This window comes from Ricinus communis, chromosome 4, assembly GCF_019578655.1.
Source record: "Ricinus communis isolate WT05 ecotype wild-type chromosome 4, ASM1957865v1, whole genome shotgun sequence".
NCBI classification, from domain to species: domain Eukaryota; kingdom Viridiplantae; phylum Streptophyta; class Magnoliopsida; order Malpighiales; family Euphorbiaceae; genus Ricinus; species Ricinus communis.
Genome location: NC_063259.1, coordinates 25,598,372 through 25,610,336, shown reverse-complemented (window position 1 = coordinate 25,610,336; position 11,965 = coordinate 25,598,372). Strand labels below are relative to the sequence as shown.

Genomic DNA, 11,965 nt, shown 5'->3' with positions numbered 1-11,965 from the left:
CATTACATCTGTCTTAAAATCAAAACTTGTTACGAACACAGAAATTCAGAAGGGCTCGTCTAATTTCTCAAGCCGTTGCGAAATCACCAAGCTGTAAGAATCCAATTAAATAGGCAAATAATGCTCTTAGAAAACCATTACATAATCAGCTTTCGTTTTTCTGAAGAAATGGATCTAGACCACATGATTCTAAAAGTTGTAGCTTTTGATCATACTAATGGCTATTACGAAATAGAATTACTGTAAAGGCTTTGAAATTTTTCTTAATTAATATCCTGTATCATGCTTACGAGAGGGTAATCAACATCAGAATTGCAAATCCAGTGATTAAGATATCTATAAAAAATAGAGCTCCTTAAGTGCCATCTGTTTGTATCTTTAAATCGTAGCTTTGAGATAGTTGCATTTCTTATATTCATTGCATATGGTTTTTTAAATGGATTGATGGGACTCGCACCGTAGCTTTAACATGTGTATATTCCAGCAACTTTTAGAAAAGATGAACAACTTCTTTTAGTAAGTAATTAAGCTAATTAAAAACTTAAACAAAACCAGTTAAGCATATTAGAATGTATCTATCATTGAATTTCATTCTCTTTTTAATTAGTTAGAATAATTACACCCCTAAATCAACAAGGCACTGCATAATCTGAACACAATAAGGTCTCAAGTGTGTTTGGTTGCCAGGATTATCGGAATAAGCCACGGCACAAATTTCTCTAATTTTGTGTTTAGCATATACACAATGACATAATCAAATAGAGCCTTTGTTCTATTCCAACTGTAGTTTTTGGGTTATTTCTTTAAGAGCGATGGATAAATCTCTTCCATCTCTAGTGCCAAATTTTCTCTGTATATTTCACATAAAATTAATTAAAATAATTTATATTTTCGTAAAATACAATATTAAAATTAATAAAGTATTAAAAAAAATAGTATCTTAATATTTCATTCATCACTTTTAGATAAATTATTTCAAAAATAACTGGAAAATTTTATATGAACAATACAAAGAGTCTTTCAAGAACACAATCAATTTTTATAATTATCAAATTAAATTAATTGCATGTTTTCAGGCATCGATTGGCACCTTCACAAGCTTTCTTTTCATTTTAATTATCTTTTTCTTCTACTAAATGTCCATCTATAGCAAAACAGTTAAGGACAGATTATGATGAAGCTTAGGTCATTTTCACTTTATCTCATCACTGCTGCTTTCTTTTATCTTTTTTCTTCTTTTGTTTTTTATTAAAAAAGAAACTTTCATTGGCACGTGTGATTAAATGGCAAAAGAAAAATTAAAATAAAACCCTTTTATTTATTATTTAGTAAAGATAGAGGCCATGCATAGAATTTGGGCAGAGCCTCACATGATGTATGTAGCCTTCAACAAGATATTCTGGCCCTTATCAGCATTCAGCCGTGCTAGAGTACTTTTATAAAACAAAAATTAATTAATAAAACTTATCATATATCTATAATATAAAAGAAAATATCATTATTTCTTGCCCATATAAATTGTAAACTGTATGTGGGCCAAAATAAAAAAGAACTATACATATAGCCACATGACAACCTCAAAAGAAAATAAAAATGATATAACTAGTTATTATAATAACAAAATCACAATACAATGTAATAGAAATTGGAGTTATATGAAGCCCTAAAAATATTATTATTTTTGTAATTATATATATATATAGATATAAAAGTCTATTCACTATACTTATCAATGATTATAGTTTTTGATTTTCTTTTTTATATATATTCTTAATTGGGAGAGTGTGTGTGTCTTCAGTTGGGCTAACTAGAATCCATAAGTGAGGCAGCAAAGAAAAACCCTATTCATAGATAGAGATGTGGCCAATTTTCTATCTTTGTAATGGGGAGGAGGGGGTTGGATATTGTGAGGACCAACTCATAGTTTTCTGTTGGATTGTCCTACATGACAGCATTGTGGACCTTCTGGTGCCCATGAAATGTGGACGAGATATTAGCAGCTGCTTCCTTTTTTTGAGACCACATGCCTTTGCCACTTATGCATGGCTACTTGAAGAAGACAGTTTACCAATCTTGTTTATCTTCTCCCCCTTATTAATATCTCTGTTGGAGATTGATTTGCCAGCTTTCCGGTTGCTTCAGTATACAGTGTTTTCCTATATCCCAGCTTTCTTTTAACTATCTAAATAGATTGCCATATTTAGTTGATCCCATGTTCCTTCTCGCAATTTTCTTTTTCAATTTTCTTTATAATAGTTTTTTTTTTTTTTAAGTATTAATTAATTTTGTTCAATTCTAATCTACCTGATAATATGACTATTGATACAGTTCGGTCCGACACTCTCGATTCCTATGGATTTCTACTTCGCTAGCTACGTTGCGTACTGTTACACCATTAATGGAGTCCATTCTAGTTTGTCTAAGAATGTCTGGTGGTACTAGCACAGTAGCACTTGCCTCAGATCATAAGAGTCATGGGTCGCAATTGCTAGCTTGATATTTAATAGCTCTCGAGTAGCTAGCTGCATATCTTTTTAGATTTATGGTGTGACCCATCAGCTTTTATTTAATAATTTTCTTGTCTATGAGCTTTGATTTTATAGTTCCTTTACTCTGAATTGCTTGATTTCAGACACTGAACTATAATTCAGCCTGATGACAAATTAATTCCTATATCTAAGCTTAGATCGCATGACAATATATGAGTCTTAGCCTGACCCAGAGCAGACCTCAAAATCTTTTCAGGAATTAATACTCCTTTGGGCTGACTGAATTATATATGTTCAAGACTCAAATCCATTTTCACTTACATGCTAACTTTAAAGGTTAATATATGGTCAACCAAAGCCCAAAACAAAATCATCCTGTGTTTAACCCTTAATTTAGAGAATTCCTTCACTTAATTGATAAAGTAAAAACATTGGAGCTGCCCCTCTTTTATAGTTGACTATAATTTTAAATGATCAACTGAGATTAGAACTCGAAATCTTTCTCAATTAATTAATAATAAATATCATAAGTAAAACCCTACTAAACAAATCTCATGTTTCTTTTTCTTTGACTGTCTTTTTATTGATCTATAATAATTAAAAAAAAAAAAAGAATTGTAGGATTGTTTTGTAGCAATACAGTCCAAGCTCCAAAAGAATAAAAAGATGTAAGGCTACTAAAAGGAAGAATTAGACAGTTGGAATCTTTCCATTACTACTGAAAAATTTTAGAACAGGAAGTTGGGTCACATCAATTTCCCTGTTATACCATTTAGATATCAATTCACAGGCTTTACTTTCATGAAAATCCCTGTTAAAACAATTTCTGCCTCCAATCAAAAAAAGAAAAAGGAAAAAGAAAAGAAAAGAAAAGAAAATCTATCCCCACTTACAATTCTTATACAAAGATATCCATTATCTAAGATCCACCCAATTGAGGGTAAGCCCCACTTGAATCATGTAATCACGTGAACAGCACACCTTAAAATATTGTTATGTTGTTTAAGCATTTGCATATATAATAAGTCAATTAGTCATTCTCAATTGTGTCGTCTAACATGTGATGTGGGAGTTATCTTTTTTGTAAGAAAATAAAATTCGATTGAGGGTACTCCAAGTTGTTAGGATGATGTAATATATTCGCTTCATACATTCCTATTTCTGGTTCCAATCATTTTGTACCAATGCATTATGTTTTACTCTCTAATTCCATACTATACATATATATATATTGCTACTTTGTGGTCCATTTCCAATGGAGCTAAAAGAAAAAAAGAAGAGAAGAGAGGTACTCACAAAAACCGATTGATTTTTTTGAAGCATTTCATGTTTCACTGGTAATAAGTTATTCAATATTTTGAAAAAAATTTGAAATTCGAAACTGCCCGTTATCTACATTAATCTTTCTAGAGTGATAAAAACTAGAATCATGATACTTACTTTAAAATAATTTCATAATTGAATTCTAATTTTAATTCTTAAATCTAGATTACAGATGTTAATTATTTGAATATAAAAATATTATGAACTCATAAAATTTTATAAGAAAGTGTTAGAAATAAATTATTATTAAGAGTAATAAATTAAGTTTGGTGTAAAAGTGTTACCCAGAAGAATATAAGTTCTTGCATAAGCAAAATGACAAAAAGGAAATCTATTCTTTTGAGGGGAAAACAAAATCTTTTTTTTTTTTCCTATGCATATATCATATTTAATCACATAATTTTTGGTACGATAAATATAAATACATACACACACAGAGACTAAGATGAAAGCAATGCAACTCCTGCCATGGATGCTGATTGCTCAGAGGATACAAGAAAACAACAATTTCTCTTTCCTTTGGAATCTTTGCTACCAAACATATGCGTTTCATGCAAAATTTTATAACCTTTTCTTTTTTACATGTGTTTGTATATATCTTCCATGGCCACTTTTACATTTTGATGACATCAAATTTTCATTTTTAACTCTATTCTGTCTCACAAGAGAATTAAGATTCCATTTTCTATTTAACAGCATTCAGCTACATTCAAAATTTTAGTATATAAAAAAGACTATAAATAGATTAAACTATCTAATTGTAAGTCGTTTTTTCCTCTTGGGATTTAGAATTTATTTCATTTTCGACTTAAAAATGAAATGTACGGTGAACGATAAATAATTAAATAATTCATACATAAAAAGGGTCCGTCTCTTTTAAACATGATTTTGTTTGCATTCTAAAATAGATAGAAATAAACTTCAATCCTACCCTCAAATTTATTTGATTTTATTGTGGATTCAAGTGATTGACTTAGCCAAGAAATAGAAACATAATAGGATAAAAGTAGAATAAGATGCCCTCCAATCCAAGTGGGTAAAGTCAGTACTATTTATCTACTTATTTATTTATGTAATATTTCTTTTTCGGTTTCGTTGTCCACAATGAGACAAACCACATTCGTCATTTGAGTATCTTATCCATAAAAATCTTACACACAGCCAATCACAACACTCCAACTAAAGCTTGAAAGTGACCTTCAATTCCATATTTTTTTCCCATATCTTAATTAATTCTACATCACGACAAAGTAGTTAATAATTTTGGACTGTTTTCAATTTTCTAGGGATCAAATTGAAAATAATTTCAGCTGAGTCTCCCATAAAGTCAAGGCGCTCCCATTAATTGGATATCTATGCTTTTAGTTTAATAGTACAAATATTAAAGAATTTTATATTTGACTTTTATGCATGTATGTATTGTCTTCTTTTTATGGTTAAATGCTTCATTGCATATTTATCATTTTTTTATAATTATTTTTATTTATAAAAATTATTTATCACTTTTATATAATTTATAAAAATATAAACCGATAATAAATTATATAATAATATATAATCATTTTAAAATTTTTTATTTTATTTTTATCACTTGAACTAAACTTCAAATGTTTTATATGAATATTTCAATTTAACTTATAAATGCATGTATTTGATTTTATTTTTATATATATAAATGTAACACTGACAGCGTGATAAAAGAAAGTATCAGTAGCAGAACAGTAAAATATAACTTGCACAACTCTCGGGCTTAAAGAGTAATTAAAGGAATCCAATTATTATGGCCTAAAATAGTAATGAACGTCCACTCCAAAATTATATGTAAGGTTCGCTGGGGTTTAATCCCAAATGGATGAGGTTAGGACATTAATTGTCCATAATTTAACCAAAGAAAAAGGAAAAGAAAGCACAAACTCCACTTGGTACTTCTCTCTGATGCTTCCAGTATTTGATTGAAGACAAACTCTAATTCTACACCTCATTTACTCTCTTCTTTTTCCTTTTTCCCTTTTGTTTATTCCAATTTCACTAATTCTTTTCAAAATGCTGTCTTCCTTTTTCACACCACTATATTCATACATATTTTTCTTTCTTTCTTAAAACCCAAAAAAAAAAAATATAAAAAAACCCTATTTTGCGTTTCCTTTATCTCAGACATTACATTTCTTTTTTTCTTTTTTCCTTTTTGTTTTTAACATTTTAACTCTGAAGATTACTTGTATATGCATTTCCTTGTTGATGGTATCTCAATCAACTTTCCTTTTTTTTTTTTTTTTAAAAAAAAAAAGAATTTTGTTTTTAAGATAATAATGACTTTTTTTTCTTTTTCTTTATTCAATCTTCAAGAAATAAAATGAAAAAGAATAGCACATGTAATGTTTAGACTTTAAAGACATACCTTTTAGCAACAGATGTCATTAACAGGTACACAGCATTATCAATATGGTTGGATTCTAACTTCTGATTTTGTTATGGCTCGTGCAAAAGCTGCCACTTAGGTACACACATCTAATCCAACTAAAAACAACATGCTCACATTACATTCATTAATTTCAGCAACTCTCTCTCTCTCTCTCTATATATATATATATATATATATTATCCTCTTCCTAATTTTCTCTTTTCTGTTGACATGATGAGTTTTGTTTACCCTTTTATTTATTTATTTATTCATTTATTTACTTTCTTGATTTTATTAGTTAATAGAAGAAAGAAAGCATCCGGTGGCAATATTTATTTACATTCTATTAAAAATATGGGATTATTTATTGCTGATTTTTCTTAAGAAAAGAAAAAGAAAAAGAAACGGCTATTTCAGCTATCTTCACTTTCAGTTTCACTTTTATTATAGAAACGGATATGGAAGGAACTTAAAAATAATAATAAAATGAAAAACTTAAATTTCAGGCTTTCAGCATTAATTTAAGAAAAATCAACAGACATGTCCTTGGTTTTGTAAACCAAATTCAGGGAAGATATCAGATATGAACAGCAGGTTGACATTACATATGCATGGCCCCTTGAAGACAATGGGGGACGGGTAGCTGATCTTTTCAATTACATCGTATGGTTCCTCCTTGTAAATCTCTTTTATATGTATATTATATAATTTGCCTGAGATTACGATATTTAGCATCCAAGCAAATTTAATTCATAACATTTTATTTCCGGCTACAATTTTCTTTTTATTAGTAATACTATTCTAAGAGAGTTATCATTATTAAATTGAGTTTGCATTTAATAAGGTCGACCTTTATAGACTGTAACTTGTAATTACATTAATGGAGTATTCATACTTTTAAATATTTAATGTGATTAATTAATTTCACTTGTTCGTTTAAATGACTCATGACATTATATTAACTTCAGCTTCCTATGGCAGCACTCACTTTCTCTACCATTTCCGCAAGAACACATGCAGAAAATGGATCCTTTCCTCCTTTTCATTTCCATCGTGTTCATCTTTTCTTTTACTTGCAAATACTACCAAAAGCTTAAATACAAGCTCCCTCCAGGCCCATTTCCATGGCCAGTACTAGGAAACTTACCCAACATTGAACCAGACGTATCCAAATGTCTTGACAACTGGTCACAAACTTATGGCCGGATTATATCAATTTGGGTTGGTTCAACACTTAACGTTGTCGTTTCATCCTCAGAGTTGGCAGAAGAAGTGCTCAAAGACAAGGACCAGGTACTAGCTCATAGGCCCAGAAATAAAGCAGTCAGTATAATGTCCAGAAACGGCAAAGGCATTTTATGGGCTGACTATGGTCCTCAATATGCCAGGCTAAGAAAAATTTGTATGCTCGAGCTCTTCTCTCAGAAGGGTACTGAAGCTTTTAGACCTATTAGAGAAGGTGAAGTTAGAGCAATGATTGAATCCATCTATAAAGACTCTACTTGTCTTGATAACAAGCAAGACGACAATTTGTTTCTCAGAAAGTATTTGAATCCAGTAGTCTTAAATAGCGTTAGTATGTTAGTATTAGGCAGCCGATTTCTGACTAGAGAAGGTGTAACGAACGAACTAGGCTCTGAATTTAAAGCAATCTTTGGTGATGAAATGAAGCTTGCAACTTCTCTTACCCCAGCTGAGCATATATGGTGGCTGAACTGGATCTTTCGTTTTCGAAACAAGGCGTTTTCAGGACTTCTGGCTCGTAGAGACAGCCTCATTCGAGCAATAATGGAGGAGCATAAGAAGGTTTGTGATGCTAAGCAGCATCTTGTTGATTCACTTCTCAATTTGCAAGAGACATCTAATGGAATTTGCGATGAGGACATTACAGGATTACTTTGGGATGTGACAACCGCAGGCATGGAGACTAGTACTGTAGTTGTTGAATACACCATGGCTCAGCTTGTCAAGAATCCAAGGTTACAGTTGAAAGCACAAGAAGAACTTGACCATGTAATTGGAAACAAACGGGTTATGTCTGAATCAGACATCTCAAACCTCCCTTACCTCCGATGCGTAGTGAAGGAAGCGCTAAGATTGCACCCTCCAGCTCCATTTCTACAACCGCACAAGGCAAATGCCGATGTCAAGATTGGCGGATACGACATTCCTGAAGGAACAAACATTCACGTTAATGTAAGAGCTATAGGACGTGATCCTGAAATTTGGAAAGACTCACTAGAGTTTAAACCTGAAAGATTCTTGGAGGAAGACGTTGAAATGAAAGGTTATGATTTTCGATTGTTGCCATTTGGTGCAGGGAGGCGTATGTGCCCTGCTGCCCAGCTTGGTATCAATTTGGCGACGTCCATGATTGGTCATTTGTTGCATCATTTCAACTGGAGCTTGCCTGATGCCGTAGTGCCTGAAGAGATCGACTTATCCGCGATACCAGGATCACCAAGTTTCTTAAAAACCCCACTACAAGTAGTGCCTACATTGAGATTGCCAGCCCACTTATACAAACATGAGAGTTATGATGCCAAGTAATTTTTGCTTAACTTTCGATATCCATAGATCGTGTGTGTATTTATTCGAAGGTAATCCTGAATTTGTAATAAGTAGCTTTATTCTCATAAATTTTTCATCCTACTTTGCAAATTAAATGTAGCCTGATTCTTAAATTTAACTTTAGAGCATTAACTATTTGACTAGTAGTACAGTAGTAGTATGCTCACCTCAAAATGCAGGATATTAGAGTAAACCTTTTGAGCATCCTATTCTTTTTTTTTTTCTTTCTTTTTTTCCCTTTCAAAAGATAAAAAAATCATAACAGCTCAATCTGAACTATCACCCTCTTATACCGGAATCTTTTTTCTTTCCTACAAGACAAGTATACAAAACCCAAATAGTGTATGTTCTAGAGTTCTACGCTGGATTTGTTTATAAGTTGGTTCAGATTTCTGAATTTTGGCATGGATTGACTGCGGACACTGCCTGATCGGGAGAATATGATACAGAAACAACAAACTAACTATTGACTTGTATAGTTAAAGATCAAATTCCATCATTTTCTGTTTATGTCTATCAGATTCCATTGCAAAATTAACCCAAAAAGAAAGGAATACTGCGCAATCAAGTGTCTCTCTGTCTTTCTTATTTTCTTCTGTCTTTTTCAGCTTGTTTTACCAAGCAAAGCTTATCAAAGAGATTAAAAGAAATACCCAACAAGCTAAGTAATTAATCAACTGCAGTTTCACTCCTGTCTAATTGTTGATTGCATAATGAGTTATGTGGATCACATCCTCAGGTCTTGAAGGTGGATGGCTCTTGTTTCTCATTCTCAGCTCCTGATACTCCTTGAATAAGAAACCTCTGTACTTGGGTAGCTCTCCAATCTCTTTAGTAAACTTTGGCAATGGCTCAACCCACTTATCTCCTTGCAAGTTGTAGAAGAATGCATAAGAGTATCGACTCTTTCCTTCAGGTCTCACCACTCTGTGGGTTGCACTTTTAAATTTGTTGTTGCTCAACACCTTTCACCATAAACATCCAAGGTCTCAGATTATTTGAGATAAATAATAATGTAAGTAGAAGAAGAACAGAAAAAAAGAAACAGAAGATCAGAGAATGGAAGCAGGAAACCAAACAATTGAGTTTAACTGGTAACCTAGTGGAGAGAATCAGAGTTCGACTCAGTCATGTCATCTCTTAAAAATTACTGAAGTAAAAAAAAAAAAAGAAAAAAAAAAGAGCAAAACAAAATATTATTACCTGGATAATGTCACCAACATTTACTACTATACTGTTCTCTGTAGGTGCTACAGGAATCCATTCTCCATTTTTCCGAACTTGTAATCCTGCAGCTTCATCCTGGAACACGAAAGTGAGACAGTTTCCATCTTCATGGTCTGTTAGTCCGTTGTTTTCACTTTTAGTGGCAGGAAAATAGCGCAAAGCTACCAGGAAATCCCAGGACCTATCATGGTTGAATGCTTTGAGGAAATTGTGGGGGAGACCAAGACACTCATTTATGATGCTCTCTATAAGCGAACCCGTCTTGGTCAAGTAAGAGAAGAATCCTTCAAGGACCTCCCTAGCATTATCAAAGGGATAGTTACCATTAATTTTAGATTCAAGGTGCGCAGATAAGTTCATCCAAAAATTAATTGATCTAACTGTATGTCAACCCACATTAAGCAATTTTCCAATAATCAAGTGTCTGCCTTGAAGTCTCCAACATCTCAAAATGAATAAAAGAAAATACCTGAATCCAGGAGGGTTTGGAGGGTAGACATTGAAGCCTGACCCCGGGGGGAAGACCAAAACGTATTCATTCTTGTCAGGGGAGTGTTCTGGCTGCTTGCTATAACCAGCGGGAAGGGGCGCACCTGATTCAGGACTGTACTTGCGCTTTTCCTCATAAGAAAAATCAAAAAATTCCTTCGAGAGCTTGAGGGCTTGTTTCATCAATTCAAGGGGAACACCATGGTTTTCAATTTGGAAGAATCCATACTCAGAGCAAGCTTGGCTGATTGTTTCCATGGCTTTTTTCTTGCCATCTTTATCGTCTTCTTTGAAGAAAGGTGAGAGATCAACAGTGGGAATGCTCCAGTTGGCCATTTTTCTTGTTTAAACAGATCCTCCGACAGCTCTGCAGCCAGGCTATATTTGGTATAATATTATGAACCAGATTCAATTATCTTATTTGGTTATATCATCAAAACATTATATTATTTTATTAAGTTATAACAAAAAAAATTGATTATAGCAAAAGAATACATAATACGATACAATTTTTATTTGTATTTTAATATTTAAAAAATAATATTAAATTATTGATATTTAAAATATTACCGGTAGCTAAAATCCAATTATTGATCACTAAAATATAGTTGATGGTGATTGAAAATATTTAAATAATTAAGAATGTAATTAGGAAGAGTTTTTTAATTGGTATGAAATGAAAGGATGTAATCACCAGTTGAGCTTCTATCTTACCCTAAAAAATAATTAAGGTTTCCAAGATTCGAGACTTAAATATATTTCTAATTAAGCTTTTGATAATCCAGCTCACATCTGATTTTAACGGATAAAAATAATATTGGTGATGGTTCAAATTTGGCTTGTCCAAATCAACTAATTTCAAATACTTTTTCCTGCAATGTGATAGCATCATCTCAACAACATATAATCGTAAACCCATTCACTAATTCAAAATTACTTAAAAAAAGAACATACATTATTGGTAAAATGATCAGGGAAAAAAGATACAAAAATGACCAGCTTAGATGCAATCAACATTATAGCACCTTAAGTTGGAAAACGATTTGTGGGAAAACAGGACAATATGTTACTTAGAAAATGAACTGAAAGCAAAGAGCTGTTCCGAAGGTGACCAAACGTTTTTGCAAAGGGAAACTACTCGTTGAATGTACCACAAGCATATATTTCAAAGAAAATGGCAGAACAGACGGGGAATCATAAATCATAATGCTATACAAGTAATTTCTAATGCGGTCACAGATGAACCAATAATCTTATGAAGAAAGAACCCAAGTGACTTCTAAACAAAATTCTCAATCTGCTGCTAATAATCTGAATTTAAAACTGACAACAGAAAATATATTTTCCAAAATAGATTGTCCAGACTTTACACCATGTACTCATGTAGTGTAATTCTACCCTTTTTTTTATCAAAGATAAAACTAAGAGATGTAAACATTAAAGTCCATAAAATAATCATCTAGAA

General features: G+C 32.1%; 2 protein-coding genes across 2 annotated transcripts; one reads left to right on the top strand and one right to left on the bottom strand.

Annotated features, from left to right (window-relative positions):
• Positions 1–7,189: 7,189 nt before the first annotated feature.
• LOC8277408 (p-coumarate 3-hydroxylase) lies at positions 7,190–8,867 on the top strand. The gene has a single exon (XM_002511520.3). It carries the CDS (start codon positions 7,228–7,230, stop codon positions 8,761–8,763), a length of 1,536 nt encoding a protein of 511 aa, XP_002511566.3. The 5' UTR covers positions 7,190–7,227; the 3' UTR covers positions 8,764–8,867.
• Positions 8,868–9,234: 367 nt separating this feature from the next.
• Positions 9,235–10,977, bottom strand: LOC8277409 (flavonol synthase/flavanone 3-hydroxylase). Its single transcript, XM_002511521.4, has 3 exons — positions 10,481–10,977; positions 9,988–10,309; positions 9,235–9,749 (listed from the first exon to the last, which is right to left on the bottom strand). Exons 1-3 carry the CDS (start codon positions 10,834–10,836, stop codon positions 9,480–9,482), a joined length of 948 nt encoding a protein of 315 aa, XP_002511567.1. The 5' UTR covers positions 10,837–10,977; the 3' UTR covers positions 9,235–9,479.
• Positions 10,978–11,965: the final 988 nt, after the last annotated feature.